Source organism: Euphorbia lathyris, chromosome 9 (assembly GCF_963576675.1).
Source record: "Euphorbia lathyris chromosome 9, ddEupLath1.1, whole genome shotgun sequence".
Classification (NCBI taxonomy): domain Eukaryota; kingdom Viridiplantae; phylum Streptophyta; class Magnoliopsida; order Malpighiales; family Euphorbiaceae; genus Euphorbia; species Euphorbia lathyris.
This window is the reverse complement of record NC_088918.1, coordinates 65,344,149-65,355,292: the sequence shown is the minus strand read 5'-3', so window position 1 is coordinate 65,355,292 and position 11,144 is coordinate 65,344,149. Positions and strand designations below refer to the sequence as shown.

The following is an 11,144-nucleotide window of genomic DNA, read 5'->3' as shown; positions in this document are numbered from 1 at the left end:
AATAAAAAGTAAATATTTAAATGTAAAACTAAATAGGTTCTAACCCCTGCCAAAAAAAAAGTTCTAAAACAAACCATCAGTCTCTCTTACTCTCTTTAATCTATTTAGTTCTTCTTCCTCAATTCCTCTTTCTTCTTAAGTCTAAATTGAAATCTCTAATCCTAAGTAAGATTAAATCAAAATCGACAGCCAATCCCTCCGTAATTGGATCGTTGGTCCAGCACTCCATCTAGATCCTCTCTGCTTTGGTATTTTTTTGCTCCTACTTGAATTTTGATTTGATATTTCTGCTACTATTTTACTTGAACTTGAGTTTTGATCCCTAGTTTTCTATAATTATTATTTTTTGCATAAAAATTATTTTAGTCGTATTGTTGCCCCCATGGGGGAGAAATCCTGGATTCGGCCCTGTTCACGGCTGCAATATCTCGCGGTGAGCACCTAATGTCTCTCACTTGCTGTTTGCTAATGATAGTTTCTTATTTTTAAATGCGTCTATGGAGGAATGTCAGAATGTTGTGAATATTTTGGCTGAGTATGAGAAAACATTAAGGCAAGCCATTAATCTTCTTAAAACGGGTATCATTTTCAGTCTTAATGTGTCAGCACCGATATTTGTTCTCCTTTGAGAGTTAGTTCCCCTCTTGATATTTGAAGGTGTTTAGGGTTGCCATCCCTGATTGGATCAAAACGATCCATTTTTAATTTTCTCAATTAGAGATTGAGAAAGAGGTTTAGGAGTTGGAGCTTTAAATTCTTATCTAATGTAGGGAAAGATGTTTTATTGAAATTTGTTGCTCAGGCATTACCCACTTTTATATGAGTACTTTTCTCATTTCGAGGTCCATTTGTGAGAATTTTGAGAATAAGATGAGTTCGTTTTGGTGTGGTACGAAGGAAAATGGAAAACAAAATATCCATTAGTTTAATTGGTGTAAGCTTTATACTAGAAAGGAAAATGGAGGCTTGGGGTATCGAGATCTTCATGATTTTAATATCTTTCTCCTTGGCAAGTAATGATGCAAGTTCATTAATCAACCACATATTTTGATGAGTAGGATTTTTAAAGCTAAATATTACCCACATGATGATTTTCTTTTCTCCAAAATAGACATTAATCCTAGATATGTTTAGAGGAGTCTGTTGTGTTCTCGAGATGTCCTTTCATTAGGTTTGAGGTGAAGTATTGGTAATGGGGAGATGGTCCGTATTTGGGATGATCCTTGACTTGGTAAAAGTGAAAACTTCTTCGTTAAGTTCCATAGAGTTCTTGGTTTGGTTGGGAGAATGCAGTAGTGGCGAACCTATGGATGCATGGTACTAGAGTTCGGGATATAGGATAGTTTTGAATTGCTCCTGACCCAAAACGTTAGGGGTATTTTTGCACCTTAACCCATCGAAGATTGTAGAATTTTTATTGCTAGTAAATAAAACTTTAAGATTGTTTCTATTCCGTGAAGACTTAGGGAGAAAACTTGTAGAGAGAGAGAGAGAGGTTCCTCTTACTTTTTTCTTCTCATTTGCTCTTTTTTCTTATCAGATCCCGTTATTACTGCCACCATCACTTTTTCAGGTCTATTTAGAGAAGGAAGATGGAAACTTGTCTTTCTCCTTTTTATGTTTTAGTCTTTTTTTTTTAGTTTCAGATTTACTTTTTCTTGTTAGTTTGAAGTCTATATACCTTTTTAAATTTCTTTTTCTGTCAGATCTATACATGTTAGCTATACTTCTTTCTTTTATTCTTTTTTGGTCTTAGCAAGAGCAGATAAGGTTCATCTTATGTGGTTGCAAAAACAGAAAGGTCTAAGATCTGAATGTCCAGAAAAGCCTAAATGATGAAGCATGAATTACAGCGGTTTTTCAACGGAATTCGACTTAGGAGAATGATATGATTTCTATATTTGTTGTATTTATATCTTTTATTGCTTTTTATAGTCTTTTTCTTCTCTTTGTGGATCTTGCACTATATAAAATATTAATCAAATCAATTGGAAATATAAAATAATCGAACATAGAATGTTTATTTAAATCGAATTGGAAATATAAAAAAAAAAACCAAAATTTTATTTTAAATGAGAAAGGAGTCCAAGTACTTTACATGGACATAAAAAAAATCATGTAAAATTATATTTAAATATATAAATTAATACAGGTGTTAAGTATCAATTAAAACACAGTCTTAAATATGTAATTAGAAATTGAATGAAATTCCCTTCCAAATAGAAATCTATAATTATAAAGGAGAGGGTTGAATTTCATAATTATCTTGAACTATAAGTTGCTTTAAACCTCTCTTTTACTATAGCTTACTATTGAAAACATTGAGAATGAAGAAAAAGAAGTGGTAAATTAATTAATTAAGCAGGTGAGGTGAGGTGAATGGAGGAAAGGAAACATATATAATGGAGATTTGGGTGGTGGGATGATTTATAGCACCCTTTTAGGGATCAACATGACCCCTTCTGTAAGACATCATTATCAATTAGACATGCTTGCTTCAATTATCATCATCACCACATACATATAAGACCTTTCAATTTTAAAAATTTACTTAAATTTGATCCTAATCTTAATCATAGTGTCACCATGCACCAATTCATTTCTCTGTCTAGGATTGTAAATGGAGCGGAATGGTTCTTCTGTTCCTGTCGTATAATCTCTTTCTATTCCTATCTCGCGGGAATAACAATGATGACATTTTCTATCCCTGTCTCCATCCTAACTTCGCGGGTGAAAAAGTTTTTTTATCCGTGTCTCATTTTATTTTATTTTTGGAATTCCCTTTTTCGATGTGGACAAAAAATTTCTTGTCAGTTGCCAATCCTACCTCTCTTAGTTTTCATGGATACGGTACAAAAATATCTCTAACGTTAACAATCAAGAGTAATTTTATTTCTAACATCTAAAATGAAGCAACTTTACCTCTAACATCGGCAACCAATACCAATTTTACTCTTAGCATTGATAAGTTTTATTGAATTGTATCTTCTCAGTCATTAATTTTATCATTTTCACTGCATATGTACCAATTAGTAGCAAATCACAAATATATATATACACATGTAAAAAACAATTAAAAAATTAAAAAATATATTGTGCTATGTAATTCCAAATATTTTATCAAATTTAAGAATATTCAACTTTAATTCCAGTATGAAAATAACGTAAAAAAATAATACTCCATCCGTTTCATATTACATGTCGTTTTAGAAAGTTGCATAGAAATTAAGGATATTAAAAAAAAGACATTGTTGGCCCTTATTTATTGATTCCACTATTTATTTATTTTATAATAAGTCTATTATTCTAATTAATTTTTATAAACTCAGGAAAAAAAGATGATTTAACATATAGTGATCATATAAAATGATATGTATAATGAAAATAATTTTAGAATATAAAACTGAGATAGTAATTAAAGAGAATTATAGCTTGAATTCCACTTCCTAAAGTCAAATACACCAGTTCAAAGAATTTAAAATTAAATTTGACCAATAAATGATTGACTAATGGACCAAGTCCAACTTCATAGCTTTCTTAACTTTGTCAATTACTTAAATGAGAAAAAAAAGTATTATGAGGCTCCAAATATTTTGAACTTTTATTAGTTATAATTATACTGGTTAGGTTATTGTTTTTGACAAAGTAAGTCTTACTTTGTTTTTTCCATCGTTGGATGGTGATGAATTTTGATAAAATAAGCTCATTAGAAAAAACAAAGTAAATTAATGGAAGGTAAAACTAAACCCATTTAAAATTATGATACTGTAGTTTTAACGGCTCATCACTTGAGTGAAAAAAAAAAAGTCTCATTATTGGACATGAAATGTATAAAAATGTCAACCCATCAAAATTAATATGTAAAATGTCGAACAACATGTTCAGAATGCATTCCATGTACAATTAAAGCATTAATGTATGGAAGTTAATTAATTATGCTAAAAAATGATCTGAACAAATCCAACTAAAAAACATCAAAATTGTCAAGTACTACTATTGTTTAATAACAAATTGAAAACAAACGACTTCAGTTTTAACTATCTAAAGTGGCTTTAATTGTACGAAGCTTTTTCCGAAAAGAACGATAAATGTTCTTCAAACTTTTATGCCTAGCTAAAATCTTTCTAAATTCATCTACTTCCTACAAATCAAAAGATGAGCATATTGCTTCTTAAGACTCCCTTATATCCAATGTATTTGTGTAGTGGAGATTTTCAGTTCAGTTTTAAAGTCATATATTTTTTCAAAAACTTTCAAAACTTTGGTAGAGGCTTCCTCTACTACCTCATTATAACCCTCAAAACAGTTTTTAAACTGGTAAAAGCAATCAGTTTCACGGTTAAAGTATTTTATTTGACAACTATAGTTGTCATATCAACCTAAATCTAATTTGATTACCGAAATAGAGAACGAGAGCTGTTTCTCAACCTAATAAAGCATATCATAAGATTTGTATATGATACTATTGTGAACATCTGTTAACAAACAAGAAAAAGAGAGCAATTAAGAAAAAATAAATAAGCGAAATTGGTAAGTTTAAAGTACTAATTTTAACATCCATTGTATAATTTATGGTTTTGATTTTGGAGGACTATGTTTTATTGATATGTAGCTTTGGTTGTCATCAGAACATAACAGTGAAATTTAAAATACTGTTTTATTAATAGATAAAACCACAAACTTATTTACTTTTTGAAATAATGTCAAGTTTTATTTACTTAAAACAAATGGAAGAATATTGCTAGGAAATGGTGGTGGATATGCCCACTCATCCTGAACAGACATAAAATTGACTGCTTTTGCTAGAGTATAGACATCCGGATTCGCTAAACGCTTAATAAAGAAGATAGAACACAGCTCTAAATCTCGTAATAAAAATGAATACAATCTGAAATAATGTCAACTAAATATGAACGGATGTTCTGAAATCCATTTGGAAAAGAAAAAAAAAAAACATTTTTGTTCCAGTTGATGTTGGGTGAAGATGGGATGGTGGCACTATTGTGAAGCACGGCATAGCATGTGGCGTGATTGGTAATAATTGCAGAATGAAGGAAGCATGGCATGAGCTGTGTAGATAAATAGAAGCATCAACCAACCATGTGGTTCAAGAAAATCCCTTTTTAATCAAACATGACAAATCAAAATCACATGCAAATGATTTCATTTGCTCCCACTTTCTTTATTCTTTTTGTAACATCTATTATTTTATTAGCTGTCATTGCTTTTGGGTCCCAATTTTAGAGAATTTCAAATGCACCTTTGCCTCTTTCTGCTTTAATCAATGTTTTTATCCTCGGATCAAATATCGATTACTTCGTTTCAATTGTCGACCTAAGATACCGGATAGTTAGATCAAAAAGAAACTAGAAAAGAAACCATAAATTATAGGATGTGAACAGCCTTGGGCTTCACCCTGTAAGCAAAGAGAAATGGGAGTTTCACAGTTGAAGGAAATGTTATTGTTTCAAGAGAAGCAAACACTGCAAAATGTACATATCTGCTGCCCATATTTTCATTTTCTTTACGATTACAAATCAATTTTACCACCATTTTCCACATTAGATTTCACTCTCAACATATGATTGCAGTAGTCTTCTCGGCTAACCGATTTCATCTACACTCCGTTCATCGCATCACTATCTCCATTAACTGTTTTCGGATCTTCTACAATCTTTCCATTCACTTGACTTCTCGGCCTCTGCACCACAGATAAACAAGATTAAGAAAATCAACATCGGAAATTACGAATGAACTCTTTCTTGAGAGATAACTACATACCCCCCAATCTGCAGGGTCTCCAGCATTCCCATTGATGAGCTTGTGATTCTCTTCTTTGTTTTTTGAGTCTCTGTCTTTGTTGCTCAATGGCAACATTAGCGATGTGGCTCCAGTGGAGCGGTCGGGGAGTTCTGCAAGTTCACAACTTAAAACTCAGTTTTTCCAACTCAATTGTTGCCAACGGTGAAAATAAGAATATAAATTGCGAAAACGTTCTGACCTGGTAATTTCTTGTCTATAAAGAATACTACTAAATTGACAGTATACCTGCATAAGTATTTTACCGGACTAAATCAACAATCTGAACAAGAATTCTCAAGGAATACTAAATGCAAAGATGTGTAGCTACTACTTACCACGCAACAACAACGTCGACTGTATAATGTTTGCGGGATGCTACAATTAAAAGGCTCTGAACCACAGCCACCAACCAACCTAACTGCTTTATAAACCTGTCAACGATAATTGAAATTACTCCATATCACAAGTTGTAAATAAACAACGCCAAAAAAGAGGGAGGATGCATATTTGAGCAAAATACAAGATATAACCGTGCCACAAATTCTATAAATTTGCTCACTGCAGAACTGAACCCATCCAATCCATTTTTGGCAATTGGCTTTCCATAATGTAATGGGTTCATGATACCGTACTTATGTTTCTATAAACTTAGAGCATTAAAGAAGAAAATAAACAGACGCACACATCAAGAAAGAGGTGTATGTTACCTTTGTGATCCGTATTTCTGGTACGTTAGGACAAACACCAGGGTAAATATCATGTGAGATGAAAATATCAAATCACCACAACCATATACTATTCCCCGAACTGCAGGGTTAAACAAATTAATTAGCACAAAAGGCTATTGATAAAGAATAAAGAAACTGCTGCGGTAAGATGCAAAGACACTCACAATCAATTACCAGCACCTCCAACACACTTTCAGGACGTGGTAGCCTAGCACGTTTTGAGCCCTGCAAAATCATAAAACTTTTTATTTTTCGAAACTTAACAAACAAGCTAAAAATTTAAGAGTTCATATGGAAAGCAATATATAAGAAAGGGTAAGCTAACCATACCTCACGGCAGTGATAATTTGGGCCCGGAAGCTGTGTAGAATAAAACGTGATGATACGAAGAAATTGAGAAGCCTGAAGTAACCAAAGCAAAGGTAACAAACTGTTAGAACAACTCAGCAATAACTAGATTCTCAAGATATGATCCTAATTCCTCACAGGATCTATACCACGATAAACAATTGATTCACCAAAACTGAAAATTGGAACTCCAAAGAACAGCATAACAATATTAGTGATGTTAACGTTATGCTGCAAATGATAAACTCCCACATTTATATATATTGGAACCCCATGTAGAAGACTTGTTCAGATTTAAATATATTTAACTGGGAAGGAATACACTCCACATTTCAATAACAGTGCCAACATATACTCTAGCCTAACAATTGCAAAATTTCTAGTTTGTCATCTCCAAATGATGCTGCTTTACAGATAATTTCAATTGCAATTTCATTAAGAAATGGGACATCACTAGTAATGGTACTTACAACTAAAAATGCTAGAACCCTGCACCATATCAGAACAGTGTAGATCTTTTTGCTCTTGCAGATGAAAGGATGGAATGTCCACTGCAAGACATATAACCCCACATTAGTGATGACTACATTATTCAATGAAATTTTAAGAAACGAAACAAGTGATACTGCGCTGGAACATAAAAGGGGGAGAATGCAACAAAAAAAACAGATAATATCCGTGTATCAGTTGTGTAATATTTGTCGAAGATCACACTCAATGCAGCAAGAGCAGTACAGTAAAAACTAACAGATAGAGGAAATAGCATAAAGCTACAACTTGAGTCTTACATAGCAAAATACAGCACATTTTTAATACAAAAAAAGTCACATTGATAGCAAGAAGCAATTCATAAAACATAGGGAAGATTTAAAATCATTCACAATATAATAAGATGAATAAGAGCCATTAGCTGAATAACCTAGCAGATAACAAGAACAATTTTCAAGCATTCTAAGAAAATTCAATATAAGGATATTCCCAATTATTTAAATGAACTCCAAGGTCAATACTGCTATATCCAAGTCTACTATGCCAAAGGCATTGCCATAAACTCACTAAGTCGTTCTATGATATATGAAATTCAAGTATTACATCAAACCCAACAGAAATCTCCTACTTGAAGTTTATTTCAAGCTTATAAGGTGGATTACATCTTCCAGATAAAAGAAAAAAAAAAGGCGGCCCGGTCGCACTACGCGTCCCCGCTGAGCGAGGGTACGGGGAGGGATCCCACCACAAGGGTGTACTGGGGGCAAGCCTTCCCCTGCCAATTTATTTGGCAAGAGACCGCTACCTCTTGGTCACACGACAACAACATTTACCGTTGCGCCAATCCAGATAAATGTGCAAAATTCATGAAAGTGGAGAGAGAGAGAGAGAGAGAGGATATGATACATTAACAAAAAGATCCTTACCAATACAAAACATAGAAATAGCGTACTGAACAATGTCTCACTGATGTAGCCTTTATCTTGCCCAAGTTCCTATATTTGCACCGAAGTTAGACAAACAAGAAAAATAAATCCTACGATTTAAGGTAAAACAAATTGGTTTTAGCAAGAGACAGACCGGAAGAAGAAAGAACCCTGCGTCCTGCAATGTTGGACCCGGACGATGCAAATAATGAACTCCTCGAGCAGCCAAGCCGTGTATATACTGCAGTCATTTTTGCAACTTGAAAACATTAGAATGCATAGCAAAAACTACAGAAATGAAGCAAAAATGAAGAAAAATTAGAGGGAAAAAAGAATAATGTGTATGAAGAACTTCAACAAATGAAAAAGAGATGGAAAAGAACGATGAAAGACAAAATGAGATATCCGGAAATCCACATCTATTAACTACTACAGTTTTCACATGCAATGGAAGAGAGTCAGATACAGTTGAAAAGCAAAATAAAGTTATAAATGTCTTTACATGGAAAGTAATCAATACAATTCCACATCCTCAAAGTATAAAATTAGAAAAGCCAAGGAAATTGCAAAGACTCATAAAAGAAACAGATTATGATCTATGTTGCGCGGACACTTCTCTTTAGTAGCTTTTCTCCGTTTCGTGCCAGTGTCGTGTGTCTATTTTTGTTTGAAGGCTATAAGAAATAACGTTCCGGTGTCATATCAGTATCCGTCTCAGTGCATCATAGATTATGATTGATATGTCAAACAAGCTTCCACCCAACAAAAAGGTAAAATAACGAGAATCAACCAGGTACATGTCATTGTGGAGTTGAGTACTTTGGGTTCAACTTGTGAACAGAAAGGGACTTTTATCTTCTGCTAAAAGCATAAGTTTTCTCAAAAAAAAAAAAAAGACACGTACAAAACAACGATTATAACCTTCTACCAGATCCTGCACTTTATCCCTATGCCTTAAAGCAAGTTCCATTGCTACAGAAGTTGAAGTCAAGCTACCATGTGATTAAGAAATTGATCCAATTAAGCCAACTAATTAGAGCAGTGACCACAATCAAGCTTTTCTTATGATTTAAAGAGTTCAAAGTCAACCACACAGAAAAGGAAAGAAAGTAATAAGAAATTGTACAGAGAATTTATTAGGAATATGGTCTAGATAGAACACCTGACAAATTAAGCCAGCAAGTAAGTATTTCCAGTTCTCAAAAAGAAGGGTAAGCTCTGTGGTTGTCTCTGAGCAAATTCTCTTCCATAACTTCACACCCAAAACAACAAAAGAGAATCTGCTTTAGTATCAATGAAAACAACCCAAAATCACAAAAACAAAGTAAACCAGCTCTTAAAATTGAAAATATCGAAAACCTTTGAAGCCTCACGACCAATGTAAAGCGTCATCTTGTTCTCTTCGTAGTTGTTTTCTGATAACCACCACTTCCATAGTAGTTCAAAACCCATCGGTCAACATCATTACAAAACCACTCTCATGTAATCAGTTCCTCAAATTCCCCTCTTGATCGGCAAAACGAGAAATTGAAAACCAACAGCAGCAACGAAGACAAAAGTAGAAACAAAAACCCACGATCGCAACCGATGAACAGAAAAATCGAGAAGAGAGATCTAACAAAGAGGAAACGGATCAAGATCGATAGAATCAATAAAAGGAAACAGAATGGGGAAGAGAATATAGCATAAAATTGAAAAGAGGAAGGAGAAAAGTCTAATTGGGGGTTTGTGGATCGCTGAAATTGAAATTGGCAGGGTGCTGACAAGGGCTAAGAAACGCGAGTAGGACACGGGGAGACAGTTGAGAGAAAAATAAAGGGAAAACGAGGAAAGGAGAGGGCTTTATATTTCTAGAGAGAGAGAGAGAGAGAGATGGCTGCTTGCTGATATTACTAGGAAAGAAACTGAGAGAGAAAATAAAGAAAGAAGATTCATTTAATGGGCCTCCTTATAACGACATTAAACGTGTTTTTTTCCAATTTATTTTTTATTTATTACTTTTCTGAAAAAATTAAATTCTTCCTTTAATAGAAGTTACTTACAGGGTGGATGGAAGTATTTCCATTTCAGTTTTTCACTTCCATGCTAAAGGACTCATAATTATTTATTATTGTATAATTAATTAAATGATGAATTTGTAATTTTAAACTTGGGATAATATACAATTTTCCCTAACGTTCGAAAGTACAAATACCTCCAAGTTAAGAAGTAATTAAAAGTTTATCTTAACGGACTGCTTGGCTCGTGCTGCTTCTGGGAAATCACCACTTAATATCCCCTCCTGATCATGTCCATAGGCTGTTGATGGATGATGCTTTGAGTGTGTGTTTCCGGCGATCCATCTGCTACTAGCTGCTGTTTTTCTGTTGTTTATTTTCTTACTTACCAAAAAATTAAAAGTTTATCCTTATAGAGCAATTTTTAGTATAAACACGTTATGCTCATATTTATTTATAGTCAAATTTATGTTAATAAATAAGTTTAGGTATAAATGAGTACTTTTGATTATTTAATAAATTTAATTTATTTTAATTTATTAATAAGTTTATGGTTAATTAATTAATTAATCATAAATTTATTATAATTAAACTTAATTAGTTGAAAAATTCAAGGAATGAAGGGAATACGTGGTTATGTGGAATGAGAGTCTTTAGCAATGATCACATTTACTTGAAGTGGGAGAGTTCTTTGAAAATGGAGAACGTGGATTCATTGGCAGTTTCTTGGAACAGACAGAGCAAACCCGAGCTAATCAATTAAACAAACTCAAAATAAAACCAAAATTATCTCATACAGAGTGATCCAATTACAAACTTTTTAATTTCAGAATTGTTTTGCATTTACAATTTTG

General features: G+C 33.1%; 1 protein-coding gene across 1 annotated transcript; it reads right to left on the bottom strand.

The window, feature by feature from the left end:
• Positions 1 to 5,364: 5,364 nt before the first annotated feature.
• LOC136206976 (phosphatidylinositol:ceramide inositolphosphotransferase 1) lies at positions 5,365 to 10,184 on the bottom strand. Its single transcript, XM_065998206.1, has 12 exons — positions 9,653 to 10,184; positions 9,456 to 9,545; positions 8,448 to 8,534; positions 8,294 to 8,362; positions 7,349 to 7,429; positions 6,861 to 6,932; positions 6,695 to 6,755; positions 6,510 to 6,609; positions 6,138 to 6,233; positions 6,002 to 6,048; positions 5,782 to 5,912; positions 5,365 to 5,701 (listed from the first exon to the last, which is right to left on the bottom strand). The coding sequence occupies exons 1-12, from the start codon at positions 9,743 to 9,745 to the stop codon at positions 5,618 to 5,620; spliced, it is 1,011 nt and encodes a 336-aa protein (XP_065854278.1). The 5' UTR covers positions 9,746 to 10,184; the 3' UTR covers positions 5,365 to 5,617.
• Between the last annotated feature and the right edge of the window lie 960 nt (positions 10,185 to 11,144).

Bases quoted from the DNA above. Each gene is read 5' to 3' on its own strand.
- LOC136206976 (XM_065998206.1), bottom strand. From the start codon at position 9,745: ATGGGTTTTGAACTACTATGGAAGTGGTGGTTATCAGAAAACAACTAC. The intron at 9,546-9,652 runs GTTTTCGATATT...TTGGGTGTGAAG, and splicing joins TTGGTCGTGAGGCTTCAAAG to TTATGGAAGAGAATTTGCTC. The intron at 6,049-6,137 runs GTAAGTAGTAGC...ATACTTATGCAG, and splicing joins GTCGACGTTGTTGTTGCGTG to GTATACTGTCAATTTAGTAG.